General features: G+C 44.9%; 1 protein-coding gene across 3 annotated transcripts in view; it reads right to left on the bottom strand.

The window, feature by feature from the left end:
* Positions 1-1,698: 1,698 nt before the first annotated feature.
* Positions 1,699-19,983, bottom strand: part of atf7ip (activating transcription factor 7 interacting protein) — an 87,691-nt gene continuing 69,406 nt past the window's right edge. For all 3 annotated transcript variants that reach the window (XM_084319072.1, XM_084319074.1, XM_084319073.1), the window contains exons 9-13: positions 18,768-19,382; positions 18,500-18,598; positions 18,319-18,396; positions 15,178-15,260; positions 1,699-2,708 (exon numbers count right to left, since the gene is read on the bottom strand). In XM_084319072.1, coding sequence (XP_084175198.1) covers positions 2,247-2,708; positions 15,178-15,260; positions 18,319-18,396; positions 18,500-18,598; positions 18,768-19,382 — 1,337 coding nt within the window. In that variant the 3' untranslated portion in view covers positions 1,699-2,246. The remainder of the gene's footprint in view (positions 2,709-15,177; positions 15,261-18,318; positions 18,397-18,499; positions 18,599-18,767; positions 19,383-19,983) is intronic.

Genomic DNA, 19,983 nt, shown 5'->3' on the forward strand with positions numbered 1-19,983 from the left:
CCAAAAAGAATATTCCAATTATCTGATTGAGAGTCCCAGTATTGGTGTCGATCGTGTCGCCAACATAATCCGCCACACATCATGCACCGGGAGCAATTCACGCTTCTCAATCCGACCGTTATAACCACCCCCCTTGCCCGACCAATAGAAATCCGACCGGAGACTTTTGATCGACCCACAGGCCAAGATATGTTTCAAAGGGTGCTTGATACTGCCACCTGGGTGGATGTGGCCGGTATTGCACTTTGGCATTCTCAGGATGATTCCCCATGTTAACCCAGATGTCCGTGTGCCTGTAATGAATGGAAATATCGAATAAAAGAAATAACGATGAAAACCCGACTATACTCTGGTTTTCGGGGGTCCTGGCGAGATAACCAGACTATCATCGGGTCTGGCGACCAAAGTGTTAATAGTGTTTTTCTGACAATGATGGCAGGGACAGAGGAGAAAGTGCTTGTGTTACTACAACAATTCTATTCATTAAGTGTTTTTCTGACAATGATGGCAGGGACAGAGGAGAAAGTGCTTGTTACTTTATACATTTTTATTCAGAAATAGCACATTTTCCACAGTGCTGGGGCTCAGGCAGTTTCTTTTCTTGGTCAGGATTTCACCTGCTTTGGAAAATACCGTTTCACAGGGCACAGATGAAGCTGGGGTACACAAAAACATGACAGCATGTTTATATAGGTTGGGATACACATTATTTTGTCTTTCCAAGTACTCCAGGGGGTTCTATCGATGTTCACTTCGTACAGGTACTTCTGGACCTCCACTCTTGTGTCCGCAGTGACATTCTGGGTCCAGGTTTGCAGGAATGTGGTGTCCAAACGACACCAGTTTGCTACCTAGTGAAAGAATAGCACAGTTTTTTCAATGTGTACATAATGTAAATATCTGTAGATGACAGCATCTACTCAGACGGATCTATAGATCTTAAAAGTAGCCGGCAGCCAGTGTTTCCACGGTAGACAGTGGGAGAGCAGCAGGCAGGGTGTGGGGGCCAAGGTCATCGGCCGCATTCCCCGTCAACATCCAGGAGAGGTATCCTGTTTCCAGTGTGTCATTAATTATTTTGAGACGAATGTATCACCGGGGAGGGAGAGAGGGTATCAGTCAGTACGATAAGTAAGAGATAAAAACAATGCAGATACTTCACGGAACCACAGGTGACGTGGTGAATACTGGCTGATATCCCAAAATCCAACAACCTAGGATAGACAAACAGGCTGTAAGTGATTCAATACAATAACACAAGTAGAATGTGTCTGTACATTACCTTGAGTCACAGGCTGAGAAGCTTCCGATATGGGTGGTTGTGTTGACAACGATGAGGAAGAAGATTGTGGCTAAAGAATCCTATCTTTTTTAACCTGGGATCCAGCAGTGTTGTCAGGGACACACGATGCTCAGTTTCATGATGCAGGGCTCTATAATGCCTTGAGCAGCATCGATGAGGTGTTATTGTTGTATCCGAGTTCTTTTGAACACAAGACACTTCACAACACAAGACACTTTAAAATACCAGAAATTATAAGAAAGAAATTATAAAAGCCAGTATGACGGCCGGCCGAGCCGGAGGCAACGCTGACAGTTATATATATATATTTTTAATAATTTTTATAAACTATAAAATAAGTTTGACACACATATACACACACACACACACTTTTTAATAAAACGTTTATTGTGTTTGTCAAAGTCTGGTTGCCAGACAAAACATACAAAATGTTCTCATTATCGTTTAATTTCTACCAGACAATTATCCATTTCTGTGCAATTCTGTGAGGGTTTAAAATGATATTCCTCTCAGCTAAGGTCCAGTCAAGGAAGTGACATCCTGACCAGAGTAACAGAAGTTGACATAAATATCTGACCTGGTATGGGCTAAATAATTCATTTATGTACAATAGCTTAAGTCACAAAAAAAAAAAAAAAAACATCCACAGGGGAAATCTAACTGGCGTCATATAATTTTCCCCAATCAGTCAAAGGTCCTTTACGTTTCATTTAGGCAGAAATAAACATTTACACAGATGTGTGTGTGTGTGTGTGTGTGTGTGTGTGTGTGTGTGTGTGTGCGTGTGTGTGTGTGTGTGTGTGTGTGTGTGTGTGTGTGTACATGGGTGGGGGATAGGGCAATGTCAAGAGTTCCTCACAAGACATGGAAAAAAAGTAACTTTGACTATTTAACATTGAACTAATTATATCGTGATAAAACCCTTTTTCCGTTTCTTTCCGTTTCAGCCAGAACTGGAGTTGATGACGTTAGTGCACTGAGGCTCGCAGAAGGACCCAAAGCGTCCGAAAATGTCTTTGGCTCGGACAGCAAAGTGGTAAGTGGAGCCAGACTGGAACTGGGTGAGGGTACAGGCCATAGGCAGGGGAAGGGCCTTCACTTCCCCGATCTTCTTCCAGTACTGCTGCGACGTGTTAGCGGTCGAGTTGTCCTGGTGGAAGGCATAGAGGTGATAACTGTCTATGGTCGCACAGGTCCGATCGGGCTCTGACACGCACCAGGACAACACGATACCGGTCTGGCTTGGCACCAGCTTCAGCTGGGGCTGCTGAGGGAGGGACGTCTGGGCAGCCTCCGGGGGCAGGCGAACCGTAGGGGGCGGTGCCACAGGGAGAGGAGGCAGGGCCACGGAGGAGGCCCTCGTCGGCGTGGTAGTGGTTACAGTGCGGGATTTCAAAGGAGAGTCCTACAGGGAAGAAACCAAGATGGATGAATAAATAAATACATCAATTTAACACAACAGACATGTTTATACTGGGTTAGAGTGTGTGTATAGATAGACGATACAAATGTCACATACTATGTTTATTTGGACCCATTTAAATCTTATGCCAAGGCTAAGTCCTAAGAGAGGAATGACATGTTTGATATAAAAAAATTACTGAGAATCTAAAAAGTGAATGGCCAGTGTTTTTAAAGTCAACCTAGTGCCAAATTCAACTAACAAGCCAGATTTTGAAGTTTTGAGTTTGTGAAGATGGATTGGTGGCAGCCAGGAAATTCTGTCAAGCTAATAACTCTAAAGGTTGTATTATTAATAGTATTCCATCGCAGACATCTTGGCTGGCAAACAGGTGATTGTAATCAAATAACAGGTTATCATTAAATGACAACTGTGGCTTACGACATTGCACCATAATATTGGCGCACAGCGATAGACCAGAACTCGGCCCTGCCCTATTTCGTGTAGGCTTGAAAGAATTCTTTTTTTTTGTGTGTTTTTTCTTCTTCTTCTTCATATTATTAGAATTTGAATGTATAAAAACATGTTTACTATAAAAACTAACAGTTTTAATATCTATAATAGTAACAATCCTTTGTTTAAAATACCGTAATTTTCTGACTATAAGCCACGCCTTTTTTCCCATTTTTCGACCCTGCGGCTTATATAACGGTGCAGCTAATCTATGGATTTTTACAGCTAACGGCCACTAGGGGACCTCCTAAATCTATGGATTTTACAGGTTACAGTCCACCACCTTTAACTCTCACAGGCACACAGCTGCTGCAGCAGTGCACGCCTTGCCCCTCCTCCTCCCCCTCACAGACCCATGTCAACAAACCCTTACGGCAAGAGTTGAGTGCATGAGCAGCTCAGAGCTCCTCTTTCAACATAACTGAAGCATTAAACAAAATAGCCCAGTCAACTATTCACTTTAGTTTAATACATGAGGCATTGTCTAACGTTATCTAGCTGGCTAGCTACTGATAGCTCCTGATATCAACATCTGATATCATACGTTTGGCATTCGTTTTCGCAGGTGCTGGCTAGCGTTGGCTAACTAGCTATCGTTCCGTGAGCTAACGTTAGTACCTAGCTAACGTTACTGTTTAAACAAAAATGTTAATAAATGGGAGCTTCCTCAAACAGCCATCTCTTTCCCGACAATCCCCTCTGTGCATGAACCCTTACATATGGTAATTAAACATTAAAACACCTGCGGCTTATAGTCCAGTGTGGCTTATATATGTACACATCATTCAATTTAGCTGCTGCGGCTTATATTCAGGTGCGCCTTATAGTCCGAAAATTACGGTAGACTGTTCGCTGTTTCACTCTGATCTTGTGTGGGGGATCTTGCATTGCATGGGGGTGTAATTACATTTTCATGTGAATCAAGACAAGCGCTTTCGTTTGCATTGGTGGAGTGTTAAGGCCTCTACATGCTACAGCAACTGCGACTGCAACACAACATCCACAATGCTACAATGTAGCAGACACTCTGACTTTATGCTTCTGCAACATCCATGCGCAGCCTATGCAACATTGTACCCCGTATGTAGCTAGGTTCCCTAGATAGATGAAACTTCCCTTCTCAACCAGCCCATTGATAACAACCCATATAATAGCCGTGTTTATGTTTGTTTTTGCTCGTGTTCTTGTATATAGTGTAATAGTTATATTTAGTTTGTTTGTTACGTTTATTAGTTCGTTAGTTTAAACTTTAGGTTAGTTGTAACTAGGGTTGGGCATCGTTTGGATTTGAACGATTCCGGTTCCGATTCTCCATATCGATTCCTGTTCTGAACGATTCTCGATTCCGATTCTTTGAGGTGCAGGTCACAGCTTATTTCGCAGGAGAATTTTTAATTTTTTTAAATTTTTAATTTTTTTCATACTATTCACATTTTCAGTTGACTTGATACAGTTTAATTTGTTTGCTGTACTGTAACTAGGGTATTAATTAACAAAGTAAAAAAAATAAATAAAATAAGAATCGAAATGCAGGTATGTTACTTCCGGTTCCAGAACCGGAAGTTAGGAACCGGTTCCTAATTAGAACCGGTTTTCGGTGCCCAACCCTAGTTGTAACGTTAGTTTAGGTTCATTTTAACGTTAGATAATGTACAAAATAAACGTATTTCCGGTGTTTTATTTTAAACCCCCCGACCGGAAGTATTTATGATGCTGTCGCTATCGGCTTGTGTAGTAGTTTGGTTCTTGTTGGTGTCTGTAGATTGTTGGTGAACAACTAACTTTAGGTTAGTTTTAACGTTAGCTAGCAGCAGGGATGGACGCCGTTGTGCAAATGCAGGCAGCTACAGGCACTCGAGGTCGAGGAAGAGCTGCTGAATTTAATCGGCAGGAGAGAGCTCGTCAAATGTGGCTGTGGTGTGGTCGTATAGGCACGAAAGTGCAGCTCGAACTACCTGTTGTATTAAAATAATTGATTGCTGTTTAACTTGTCCGTGTCCAGTCCTTTCGATTAGCCCCACCGTTAGGCCTGTCATGATAACACATTTTGCTGGGCGATTAATTGTCCAAGAAATTATTGCGATAAGTGAGATTATTGCGGTTTTGAGAATTTATTTTTTGAGAAATGTATTTCCCAAAAGTTTTCAATGAACCTTTTAATTTTTTTTTACTAATATAATGATAATAGCATAATAATGCAAGGAAACCGTTTCAAAGTGCAATAAACCTTTATTTAACATTGGAAGACATTTTAAATATCCTAAATCAGATCTGCGATATGAGGTAGCGTCACAAGCAGAGTAACCTCGTTCCCAGTTTTATCTCCGTGAGAGCAATGATAAAACGAGCAGAACAATGTGTGTGGACAAGAGGCGGGTTGCTAGGTTTACTGTAGGAAGGGGCTTTTAGACCCATGTTTTTCTTTTTGCTTCGAAAAGAGGGACATCCTCTCAATATGCAGGACGCGGGACATTAGGTCAAATGGTGGGACAGTACAACCAAAAGCGGGACAGCGGGTCACCCTAACTGTGGCTCTCGTTTGTTTACTGTGGCTTGCGGATTATGTGATGGGCAAGCTACTTGGAAAATGTAGTAAGCTACACTACCAGTTACTCTCGATTTAAATATAGCTCAACTACAACAAAGCTATCCCCAGAGAAATGTACCAAGCTACACTACAAGCAACATGGCAAAAATAGCTAGCTACATCGGCACTACTTTTTTTTTATTATTATCAACTCCATGATCAAGTTTCCGCCAAACAAATAGGCAGGCAATACGCAGAGTTTGATTGTTTATTATAAAACAAACTGAAACTGGAAACAAGCCCTCTGTCTGGCTTTTTGTGTCATCCTTTTAACATGTACTTGTATTATTAATGTACCTTGCGGTACCATGTACAAAATGTTAATAAAGTATGAGGAAAAAACTGTGGAAACGTAATAAATAAAAGGCAGTGAAACAATAATCAAATAAACACCAAAATATATACTATCTCTATTGAAATGGAGACTTTTCAGCACAGGATAAACTAGGGATGGGCAAAAATAATCCAGATCGATTGATCACATGATGTACTCGAGTACTCGTGGAGGAAAACGCTGTACAAAATAAACGTCTTTTCCGGTGTTTTAGACTTTGCTCTTTTATTTTGAAACCCACCGACCGGAGCGGAAGTAATGTTGTTATTATCCTAGCAGAACCTATGAGCGGACAACTTGTCTCGTCCGGTTCCGTGTTTTTGAGCTAATGATGAAACAAATGTTGAGATTGTTGGTGAACAACTAACTTTAGGTTAGTTTTAACGTTAGCTACTAACGTTAGATGCAGCTACTACAGGCAATCAACGATGAGGAGGAAGCAACTCGAAACTACCTGTTATAATAAATTAATTCATGTTTAACTTGTCCCTGTGTCCAGTCCTTTGACTAGCCCACCGTTCATTGTAAACAATGATGCATGTAATTGTATTAACGTTATTGTGTGTTGTAGCCATGTTATACATTGTATTTCGTTGGTTAGCTATTTAGCTAATGTTGATAGTGTGGTGTCACATTAAGGGAGTCTCTCACGCCAGAGTTGAAGCGTCACAGGGGAGGAGATATAGGGGAGTGGTATGTGTGTGTACGGGGTTGATTCTGTGAATGAATAAAGTAGGAAGTCACTGAAGGACCTGTCACGCGCATTATTGTATCGCCTCTTCCTTCAACTTCCCACATTGGTGACCCTGATCGTTGGATTATTAATATTATTATTATTATTATGAGTAATAATGAAGAAAACGCTGTTCGGCCCGCTGCGGTGGCAGCTGCGGTGTCTGTCAAGCTGCCCGAGTTTTGGCAGCACGACCCGGACCCGGTTCGAGGCTCAATTCCATCTGCGAGGTGTCACAGTGGACGACACAAAATACTATCATGTCGTCGCTGCATTGGATGCACAAACCACCCGTCGCGTCATGGGATTTTTGCGAGATCCACCAGCCATGGGGAAATACGCCGCTCTCAAACAACAGCTGTTACGGCTGTTTCAGCTGTCAGATACAGAGCGGGCGGAGCACCTGTTGTCACTGAACGGTTTAGGTGACAGTAAACCAACCGAGCTCATGGAGAACATGTTGGCGTTGCTCGGCTCAGGTGACGCATCATTTTTATTTATACAGTTATTTCTGCGTCAGCTTCCACCTCCAGTACGCACTGCCTTGGCCAGCTCGCCGCTCGCGAGAGCCAAGGATTATCGGGGGATGGCAGAAGAGGCTGACAGAATATTGCTGGCAACCCGCCACTACAGCGTTAACGTTAACGCTGCGCTGCCGGCGGGGGAGATGACGGGAGCTGCGGTATCGGATCGCCGGAGGGAGAATGAACTTTGTTTTTTTCATCTGCGTTATGGTGCCAAAGCCAGGCGATGTGAGCAGCCTTGCTCTTTTTCCGTCCAGGGAAATGCCAGAGCCGGCGCTCATTAGCAGCCGTGAGTGCTGGCAACACGACAAGGCTGCTGTTCATTGAGGACACGTTGTCCAGTAGGCGCTTGCTGGTGGATTCGGGAGCCCAGCGGAGTATCCTGCCAGCTTCAGCTGCGGACGACTTGAGTGGCAGTCACGGCCCCCCGCTGGACGCCGCCAATGGAACTCCGATTCGCACTTTCTGCACCAGGTCAGTGACTGTTTGTTTCAATGGACATGCTTTTAATTGGGATTTTGTAATTGCTTCTGTGTCGATGCCTATACTGGGCGCGGATTTTTTATGTGCTCAGACTTTTGGTGGATGTGGCGAACCGTCGCTTAATTGACGCTGTGTCATTTGCCACTTACCCCTGCACTCTGGGGGGGGGGGGGGGGGGGGGGGGGGGGCTCGCCCTCGCCAACATCCTCGCCACAGGGGACGTGTACCAGCGGCTTCTCGCTGATTTCCCCGCTCTGACTGTGCCCACGTTTTCTGCTATGGTCGCAAAACATGGGGTGGAGCATTATATCCCCACGGCCGGTCCGCCAGTTTTCGCGCGCGCACGCCGCCTTGACGCCGCTAAACTGGCCATCGCTAAAGGGGAGTTTGACACAATGGAGCAGCTCGGCATTGTGCGGCGCTCCGACAGCCCGTGGGTCTCGCCTTTGCATATGGTTCCGAAAGCTGATGGGAAGTGGCGCCCGTGTGGAGATTTCCGGCGCCTCAATAGTGCCAAGGATCATGACCGCTACCCTGTTCTGCACATCCAGGACTTTTCTGTTCACCTGGCCGGGACCACCATTTTCTCCAAGGTGGATTTGGTGCGGGGCTACCACCAGGTGCCAGTCCATCCCAGAGACGTGCCCAAGACCGCCGTTATTACCCCGTTTGGACTTTTCGAGTTTTTAAGGATGCCTTTCGGACTCAAGGGGGCAGCGCAGACCTTCCAGCGGTTAATGGACTCTGTGCTGCGAGGGTTGTCATTTTTGTTTGTGTATTTAGACGACATCCTGGTGGCCAGCACATCTGCTGAAGAGCATTGTTTGCACCTCCGACAGCTGTTTCAGCGGCTGAATGAACATGGGCTGATTGTGAACCCAGCCAAGTGTCAGTTCGGCCGGCCAGACAGACTTCCTATAGCTCCAATAGCCCTCACGACCGATGCCTCGGACTATGCTGTGGGGGCGGTGTGTGATCAGTGGGTGGCTGGCGCCTGGCAGCCTCTGGCCTTTTTCAGCAGGACACTGCAGGACAACAAGAGGAAATACAGCACGTTTGAGAGGGAGCTGCTGGCCCTTTTCCTCGCCACGCGTCATTTTAGGTTCCTGTTGGAGGGCCGGGAGTTCACCGCCTTCGTGGACCACAAGCCTCTGACCTTTGCCATGGCTAAGACCACGGAACCATGGTCGGCACGGCAGCAGCGCCAACTGTCCGCCATTTCGGAATTCACCACTGACCTGCAACATGTGGCGGGAAAGGACAACCTGGTGGCTGACTGCCTCTCCAGAGTGCGGGTCAACACTGTGCACCTGGGTGTGGACTACGCAGCCATGGCAGTTGACCAGTGCACGGACATGGACATCCAGGCATTCAGGACGGCCACGACAGGTCTGAGACTGGAGGATGTGGTGTTCCAGGACAGTAAGGCCACGCTCCTCTGCGATGTCTCCACAGGCCGACCTCGCCCGATGGTCCCCGCGGGCTGGCGCCGCCGCATTTACGATGCTATACATGCTTTGTCGCACCCGGGGGTGAAGGCATCAGTTAAGCTGGTGTGGGCTAGGTTCGTTTGGCCGGGCCTCAGGAAGGACGTCAAGGGGTGGGCTGCCTCTTGTGTAGCGTGCCAGCACGCCAAGGTGCATCGGCACACTAAGGCCCCGCTGGGGCCATTTCTCATCCCGGAGAGACGTTTTGATCACGTTAACGTGGACCTGGTGGGCCCGCTGCCCCCCTCCCAGGGGTTCACTCACCTACTGACCATGGTGGACAGGACCACCAGGTGGCCGGAGGCTGTGCCCCTGTCATCCACTACATCGGCGGACGTCGCTCGGGCGTTCATCTCCACCTGGGTGGCCCGTTTCGGTACCCCTGCGGATCTAACTTCGGACAGAGGGCCCCAGTTCACGTCAGAGTTGTGGAGCGCCGTGGCGGAGAGTTTGGGGGTGAAACTCCACCGCACCGTGGCATACAACCCGCAGGCAAATAGTCTCTGTGAGCGTTTCCACCGCACTATGAAGGCTGCTCTCCGGGCGGCTCTTACGGACAGTAATTGGGTCGACCGTGGGTCATGCTAGGCCTGCGCTCGGCCCCAAAGGAGGATCTGCAGTCATCTTCGGCTGAGCTCGTGTTGGGTCAGCCGCTGAGAGTCCCTGGGGAGTTCCTCCCAGGTGCCACAGCCCCCTGGTCAGCTGCAACTCATCGCTTGGCCATCCGAGACGGCGGCAGCACTTTCGCTCCCGTGCCCGCACATCACTGTTTTCCCCTGTCCTACATCCCCAAGGACTTGATGTCAGCCCTGTATGTGTTCATCCGCCGCGATGCCCACCGATCTCCACTCCAGGCTCCGTACGATGGGCCCTTCCGGGTCCTGGAAGCGGGACCCAAGAGCTTTATGGTGGACAGAGGGGGGCTTCAGGAGCGGATATCGGTGGACCGTTTGAAGCCTGCACACGTGGCCCCGGACGGGCCGGTGGAGCTGGCTCAGCCCCGACGGCGCGGCGCGGCCGTCCACCCAACCCCACTCCTGCCGCAAGTTTGCGGCCCGTGTCTGCCTCTACCCCGGCAGCAGCCCCGGACTCTCCCCCAGTCCAGCCTCGCCGCCGGCGCGGACGGCCGCCGGCTCGTGCCCTTCCCCCCTGACTGTTAAGCGCAGTCGTTATGGTCGGGTAGTCAGGCCTCCTACGAGGGGCTGAGTACTTTGGTTTTTTTTTGTATGGGTTGAGGTTGCACAAAAAAAAACACTCTGGGTGTTCGGGGGGGGGCCTGTGTGGTGTCACATTAAGGGAGTCTCTCACGCCAGAGTTGAAGCGTCACAGGGGAGGAGATATAGGGGAGTGGTATGTGTGTGTACTGGGTTGATTCTGTGAATGAATAAAGTAGGAAGTCACTGATGGACCTGTCACGCGCATTATTGTATCGCCTCTTCCTTCAACTTCCCACAATAGTATTGAATAGCATCAACACTAGATCTTTAATCTTTATTTAGCAGTCCAGTTTCTCCGGGCTGTAGAGAGTAACTACTTGGGTCTAAAAATAGCTACTTGGTTAAAAGGAGCAACGCTATTGAGAAATGTATTCAGCTATGTAGCGTTGCTACTGCCCAACATACACATGGTGCTAACAGGAGCTCCCGTGCTGTACTCTAGTAACGCCAGCGGCCCGCCTCCCCACACAGAGAGTGACTGACAAGAGGTACTGGTTCCGCCTCATTAAAACAAACACGTAAATAGCAATTAATCGCGCCCATCAAAATCATTGCATTCATTTTAATTATCGGGCGATAAATTGATTTATTGATTATCGCGACAGGCCTACTACCCACCGTTCATTGTAAACAATGACGCATGTAATTATATTAACGTTACTGTGTTGTTGTAGCTATGTTAATAAATTCTGAATGGCATTAACGTTAGTTGGGTGGCTACAACGAATTCTCACAAGCCGACATCGTAAAATATCAACACCAGCCATGGGTATACTGTTTACAAAATTGTGGAGGCTTTTAATCGTCAAGGTAAGAGGATTTGAAGGCGTATGCTATGGAAGTCGCCTGTGGCTCCACTTTGTTAAAATGTACATATTTAGGGCTATAGGATAACCACCGGTTAATTCGCTATTTTTTATTGGTTTGTCATGACAAACCAATTACATAATCCAACATATGTGTAAGAAACTAACATTCCAGTTAACGGTATATTTTTTTAATGATTCCTTACGGCGAAATCAATACTTCCATTTGTATAAATTACGTTAACTATCGAGGATAGTATTCCTGCCTGCAGAACCAATATTATTATATGACAGCCCCGCCCCCATTCGCTAACCAACCAATCAATGCTACGCAACATCAACGCAACGGTTGTTCAGATTAGATTTTGGTGAAAGGTACGCAACATCCTCGCAACACACTCTATAACACCCTCTGCAACATCTGCAACCATGTTGCGTCGCAGTTGCTGTAGCATGTAGAGGCCTTTAGGCCATGTCCAGATCCAGACTAAACCGATTTCGGTCGTATCATTCAAAGTATTTGATCGTATGTACCTTTCATCCACACGGAACTGCGTTCTGGCAGACGCTACTTTCTGAGACCGGCTTTCAGAGTGCGCAATTCTGAAGACGCCCCCCTTGCGTCACCATCTTTACAAGCGATACGCGTCTTTTCCTGAACAGATGACGCGATAACCCACCTCTGCCTTAACCCGCGTGTGCAAACTCAGCCAAACGTCACAACAACAATGGCATGTACAAAGTAGTTGCGTTCGTGTTACAGAAGCTATTGAGCTTGATCAGGCTTTTACAGCTAAATGTACTGTGCCTGCACTACCACCATCGACAACAGATTGACATCTCCCTTAATCCGCATGCAAACGGAAACATGATACATATATGTCTTATATGTCCAATGGCATCAGAGTGGTTGCGTTCGTGTTACAGAAACTATTGAGCTTGATCGGGAGGCTACTGTGATGCAATACACGATACTAGCTAGAGATTAGCGTCACATAGCTGGCCTTTTTCTGAAAACCCAAGTAGTAGCCAAGCACATATTGTTCCATAGCATACGCCTTCAGTTGATCATGACAAATCCTCTCTTACCTTGACAATTAAAAAGCCTCCATAATTTAGTAAATAAAGCTGTAGCCAGCCAGCTAGCATTGATGCTATTCAAAATGCTATCAACATTAGCTAAATAGCTAACCAACTAAATACAATAGACAGTGGTATCCTAAGGTAACGTTAAATACAGACAACGTTTGGACACAGGGACAAGTTAAACATCAATCAATTACTTTAATACAACAGAGGTAGTTTGAGCCGCGGTCTCCATCTCTCTCTCTCCACTCCTTTGAAAACTAACATTAAAGGGGAACTATCTTATAAATGGCCTTTTTGAGTGTTTAGCATTGTTTCCTAGCTATGTGAACTTATATTAATATGATCCATGTCTCAAAATTCTCATATTGGCGCATTCTTCCAATTCTCCTCTCACAATATTCACCCTCACTGAACTGAGTCATTTGAAAATGTGATGATTTGTGATGTCAGAAAGACACCGCTGCATGATAATGGAGAGGTGCAGGATGAGCTGCACACAGTGGCTGGACCTGGAGCCCAGGCTCAAAATGGCTCGAGATCTTGAGGTAGAAAAATGCTGTTTTTGAGGACTTGATTAGAAATACAAAACAATGAATAAAAAAAATATATATATTACAGAGGTGTTCCATAGACTCACAGGAATTGTGTAAAAGTGCCCAAATAGTGAAAGAAATAGTAAAATAGTTCCCCTTTAAGTTAGCTCAAGTTATCGAAAACAACGACAACACTTCCAGTCGGGGGTTTTCAAAATAAAAGAGCGTCGTCTAAAACAGGAAAGACATTTATTTTGTAAATTTGTGGCACACACTTATTATCTTGAGACGTTTTCGTTTTTACGGAAACCTTTTTTTTAAATGAAAACTAAATGAACGAAAAAGATCAAAATCGTTTTCATCTGGACAAGACCTTAGAGCGACGCACATGGCCTCCGTTTACACTTTCCATGGGATTAATGAACATGTCTCGAGTCGGACTCATCACGTTGGAGCAGCTGCACTCTGGATCAGAAAGAGATGAATGAATCGGATCTAATGAACAAGTACATATTGGACTTTGTTAATCCAGTTGATTCAGTCTCTGCACCGGTGAACACACCGCGCTATTCAACGGAATTAACGATGAGATCGGTCGAGATGCGTCTTTATGGGTAAGTGTCTTTAACACTTTGAGTGCCAATGACGCTATATGTTGTTTGTTCATGCCGACCGCTGAGTGCCAGCGACGCTAAATAGTTTTCTTTTGTAATCTTTTTTTATTAGCGATTTGAATTCATATTTCAACAATCTAGTCTCACGTTAGTGCTGCAAACTCTGAGCTCCATTGGGAAAATACCGCCCCCTATAGTCTCTCCCTGTTGTACTGCACCCCATTGGATTAGACTGAATGAAACACATGGGGGGGGGGGGGGGGGGGGGGAATCCAGCTTCCTCGTTTTACTTCTCGGGCAAGCCATCTGAGGGGATCCAAGTCATTGCAGAGCCGCAAAACAGCGTGGAATACATATTTCCAGTAACCAGCGCTGGATCAATAAGCGTGATCGATATTTGGAATGGCGATCAGGAATTGGAATAATCTTTTTGGAGAACATCTGATCTGAGGTAAGGAATCTATTTTACCAGTCTTGGGATAATCAGAGTTGTATTCGCTGAGATCTCAGCGGTTGCCCTATGTGTGATGTGTCTGTGTGTGTGCGATCGCTGATGAGGAAATAAGAGAATCGACTTTTCAGCTTGCATACGTACACATATACTATCGATAATCTAGCGTTTATTTGAAAACGATTCATAAATAGGCCAAAAAATGAAGTTTTTGTGTATTCTAGCATATTCCAGTAAATGTCTTTTATCATGGAATCTTTATATTTTCCTTGAAAACGAGGGCTTTTCAAAATGCTATAAAACGAAAATGAACCGATAAAAAAAACTATCCGCTTCGACAATGTTGACTGCAAACAAGTCATTGATAAAGCGACGGGCAGATTAGACACATAGCCATAATTTAAAACATAGATTAGGCGTTGTTAACGCTAACATTGAAGTGGATGGTGGCATTCAACGGGTAAAGGTTAAGCAAGGGCTCTGAAAGTGTTAATGTTAGCTACACAGCCATGTAAATTAAAGTTATATTGATCGCTATTGTTTCAGATAGCAAGGTGGAGAGCTACATAAACATTAGGTTGTGGTGGCTAGGAGGGATATGAGGACTGTGTGTATGTGTAACTAGGATGGATATGAGGACAGTGTGTATGTGTAACTAGGAGGGATATGAGGACTGTGTGTATAGGACTGTGTGTATGTGTAACTAGGAGGGATATGAGGACTGTGTGTATGTGTAACTAGGAGGGATATGAGGACTGTGTGTATGTGTAACTAGGAGGGATATGAGGACTGTACAGCTATTTCAGTCATGACAACATTCCAGTGACAGCACTTAATTATGTTAATGCTATTCAGGTGAGGGGGCGTTGCTGTTGCTATTGTTGATGCCCAGCTCAAACTAGCAGAAGTGTGAAATCTTTGATAAAAAATGATCAAAATCTTCTTCAAAAAATGTTCAGATAAAAAAAATATTACCCATCATTTGAAATCTTAGATTCTGTACTTTCGCAATCTGGAATAATCTTTGGCACAAACCGTTGTGCGGAGACACTTATGAATTAGGTTTGAAATTGAACCTAATGTGCAGTTCTATAGTCTCACCTGTGGGGGGCGGTGGTGGACTGTCAATTGAGTATTGTTGACAGAGTTCTGATTAATTTGTGGGGACGACCTTGCTGCAGCATCTGAACAGAGGGCAAAAAATCACAATCACACAGATGGTTAGATTACAGAGAAATAATGCACCAATTACATACTATTTCTTCCTTAACATAACATTCTTACAAATCCCATTGAAAGATTTATATTATATTATGACAGGCAGAGAGTCAAGGCACAGTGTTAGGCCTGGCTATATGTGTTTGAGACTATTTAGTGATTGGTATGAAATTACAATATCAGCTTAACACATCCACCGCCGTAAACGCTTTAAAGCGTTATTGCCCGCCATGCTTTGACCGCCAGATCTCGCTGTACAGCGTTGAGATCAATATTTCATTTTTTCGCCATGGCATTCATAATTCATATATACACCTCCGACGCTGCAGCTGGACCCTATAGGTGACGGCAACGACGGCTCAATACCGCCGCCTGGTGGATGGTCGGGCGAGTTACACTCGGAACAACAGGAAGTGGCCGATGTGTGTAGATTAAATTCATCCGGCCGTCAGACATTGCAAGGCTCCCGACAGACACATAATGGATCGCTTTATAAACGTAATAATCGATATGATTTCGGCGTTTATTGCGACATACAAACCGGAAATGGACCTAGGCGATCGACGTCCTATACTTGGGATATTTCACCGCCAGTCTCTTTGACGCACGGTAAGACAACACTAACGTTATTTTCAGCCCAATTGTTTATTAATTTCACTGCAAACCATCTGATCAATATATCACCCATAATACATAAAGCCGTTACTGATGATCGGGGAATTATAAACGACCCCCCCCCCCCCCCTTTCCTCCACGCATGATGAAGCATAACGTATACGATCATATACAGTTGAATTTTTTAACATAGCCTGTCTAGGGAATAAACGGCAATCGATAATCTATATATGTGTTTAGGCCTATAACTCACGTTCTAGGAATTACTGCAGAAAACGATAAAAACATACTTATATTCTAGAAGGTATTTTTGTATGAATGTATGAATGAAAAAGTATAACGTTCCTACATCCTGAACGATAGATAATCGATGTTGAATGGGCCATAGTAATGTCAATATACCAATAAAATTAAAAAAGTTATAGCCCTGCAAAGAAGGTGAGCCACTCCATAGACTTATAGCGCTGGCAGAGAGGGGCATTAGATGGGTACAATGCTCGGCAGGTAATGTGTTAATGATATTATGAAGTAGTAAAAAATATATAAACCACTATGCTTTTACAAAGACAGAGGTTCGACCAACATATTGCCAATATATCAGGCTGATTTTGAATATTGGCCTGATGACATTACCATCTTTCATTGGCTCAATCTTGGCACTAGAGTCCAAAGTTCAGTTATTTTTAACGTATCACTCAAAACATAGGCCTATGGCTATTTATAATTTCTGTTCAGTTCAGTCTTGTACCTGCTGAGAACTCCATGCACTTTTAAATGGATTGTTCAAATGTTTTATGAGTTATTAACCATATGTTCATTTATAGACAGCTGTGCGTTAGGGTTTGAGTGACTGTAAATTGACAGATTTTCACATTTACTGCAAATTAACACTTTGGATGCCAGCAGCGCGTTTTGTCGTTAGTTCATGCCGCCAGTTGAGTGCCGGCAACGCTATATAGCGTTTGTTTGTCGTATTTTTTTTTATTGGCGATTTGAATTCATATTTCATCAATCGAGCCTCACGCTAGTGTAGCAGAGTCTCTGAGCTCAATTGGGAAGATACCGCCCCCTATCGTCTCTCCCTGTGTAACTGCACCCCATTAGTTTAGACTGATGAAGGGGGGGGGGGGGGCCAGTTTCCTCATGTTACTTTTCCGTCAAGCCAACTGAAGAGACCAAGTGATCGCCGGCCCTCAAAACAGCGTGGATTATGTATTTCCAGCACCCAACGCTGAATCAATAAACGTGGTCGATATTTGGAATGGTGATCAGGAATTGGAATAATCTTTTTGGATAACATCTGATCCGAGGTAAGGAATCTATTTTTACCAGTCTTAGGATAATCAGAGCTGTTTTCACCTATATATCAACGTGTCCCATATGTGTGTGTGTGGCTGTGAGTGTGTGCTCGCTGATCAGGAAATAAGATAATCGATTTTTCAGCCCGCTTCCCTAGCGTGAATAAGTACACATATACTATCGATAATCTAGCGTTTATTTGAAAACTATTCATAAATAGGCCGAAAAATGACTGTTTTTGTGTATGCCAGAATATTCCAGTAAATGCCGTTTATCACGGAATCTATATATTTTCCTGAAAAACGAGGGTTTTTCAAAAAGCTATAAAATGGAAATGAACCGATTAAAAAACAATCCGTTTCGACAATGTTGACTGCAAACAAGTCATTGATAAGCGACGGGCAGATTAGACACATAGCCATAATTTAAAACAGAGATTATGCGTTCACAACGCTATCATTGAAGTGGGTGCTGGCATTTAACCACGTTTTACCATGTTAACTAGTGGCATCCAAAGTGTTAATATCGGCCCCAAATATTGGCCTCTTTCTTTTTTTTTTTAAACTTCATTTTTTAGCGTTTATCGCTTTTTCTGGTCAAGCATGACCGACAGAAACAGGTTGAATGGGATATAGATCAGGGGAAGACACTCTGAGAAAATACGGCGAGTCCGGGAGTCGAACTCGTGTACCCCAGATCCGTGACGCACACGGTTGTCCCAGACGCCGAAATGGCGCCGAGATGCGCGGTGAGCTACTGGAGCTCCCCAAATATTGGCCTCTTTCAAAGTCAAAGTTATGTTTAGTCATTTTTCCATTGACATGGAAGCACGAGATATAGTACTCAGGTCTCAGTTATAGCCATTTGATACTAGATATATACCAAATAAATAAATACTGATCCGCATGACAGACATACAAACTGATTCAATAAAAATCCATTAAAACTAATCCTTCAATAAAAACGGTCAATAAAAACAGTGAATTGATTCAATATTTGATTGACTAATTATCGATATTGGCCGTGAAAAACTCTAACCCTAACACACAGAGTTTGTCTCCTTCCCAAATACACAAACATAAATTACATATATGCTGAATAAGGCCTTACTATTGGAAATGCTGATCAATGGAGGAGGACGCTGGTTAGCTGAGGGCGGGGCTGCAACAGCATTCTTTACTCCCGTCACTGAAAACATGGAATATAATCATAATGAGAGGGAGTGCAATGAAAACACAAGATTAAAACTCACTTAAGTGAAGGAGGAGAAACAGTTTTGCATAAACCTCACCTTGTACATCATCGTCATCATCGGTGAGGTCTATGACGGAGCCTTTGGGACGTGCTCCTGGGACAGTTTTGGTTGGAGTAGACCCTGTAGCTTGGTTGTCTGAAGAAAAATAAAAACTATTAGTCTTCATTCTTTGGCCAAACCAATGTCAGTGGATCAGACAACACAAACTGTTCGTAAATCTCTCCTGTTCCTAAAATCACAAAAGGCTTAATTAGGACAAATAAACCAATTTCAATAGCAGGCCTGTCAATTGTAGCACACCCACCTGTCTTGGATGTCATAGATGTCCCTTGTGGGGGTCCCGGAGCGGTGGATCCCGTCGCTGCTGGCCCAGAGGTTGCAGGCGAGGAGACAGAAGACATAGCTCCTGCCAGAGACACCATCTGAACCGGGGACCGAGCGGTGGTTACAGTCACCCCAGCACTGGGCGTATGAATGGCCCCGGCACCCCCCTGGTACACAGCCCGGGCGAGTGAGATCTGGGCTGGGGATATGCGTGCGGTCTGGAGGGCTGAGACAGTGGCAGTGACTGAGGTAGAGGCTACTGCGGTGGTGTTGGAGAGCCCTGGCTTGAGGATGAATGTGGCGGTGGGAGTGCTGGTTTTGGCCTTGTTGAGGGAGTTGGCAGCAGAGAACGTGGTGACGGGTATGTTGACCAGCGTACCCGGTTGCCCATTGGTCATAGACAAAGGCACCTGGATGAGGAGTGGCTGGCCCTGTTGACCCGTCTTCAGCAGCAGAGTGCCTGTGGGGCTCTGGGTGGTGATGCCGGTGCCCATGCTTGAGGCTGCGTTGGAGGTGATCAGCTGGAGGATGGGGGCGTGCTGTACCATGGCTGTGGTAGTGGCAACAGAGGTTTGGATGGGATGAACATGAGAAGCTGAAATCACAGGGGAAAATGGAACAAAAAAGGATGATGAAGGCCACTGTTGTAGTTTCTGGCAAGTTGTGAGCTATATGGGTGCAACTGTTAACACTTTGAGTGCCAGCCACGGCATAATTCGTTATTTCATGCCAACCGTTGAGTGCCAGAAAGAGATATGCCGTTTTGTTTAATCGTTATTTTTTTATTAGTGATTTCCATTCATATTTCATCAATCTAGCCTCACGTTACCACTGGCACTCTCTCTGAGCTCGAATTGGGAAAATACCGCCCCCTATCGTCTCTCCGGATGGTACTGCACCCCATTGGATTAGACTGAATGAAACGCATGGGGGAAAAAAAAGAGTCCGGATTCCACATTTGACTTGTCAGGCAAGTAACCGGAGACGATCCAAGTCATTGCCCACCATCAGAACAGCATGGAATATGTCTTTTGACCACCCAGCGTTGGATCAATAAACGGGATCGATATTTGGAATGGCGATCAGGAATTGGAATAATCTTTTTGGAGAACATCTGATCTGAGGTAAGGAATCTTATTTTACCAGTATTGGGATAATCAGAGCTGTTTTCACCTATATATCAACGTGTCCCCTAT

This window comes from Notolepis coatsorum, assembly GCF_963971535.1.
Source record: "Notolepis coatsorum genome assembly, chromosome: 7".
NCBI lineage: Eukaryota > Metazoa > Chordata > Actinopteri > Aulopiformes > Paralepididae > Notolepis > Notolepis coatsorum.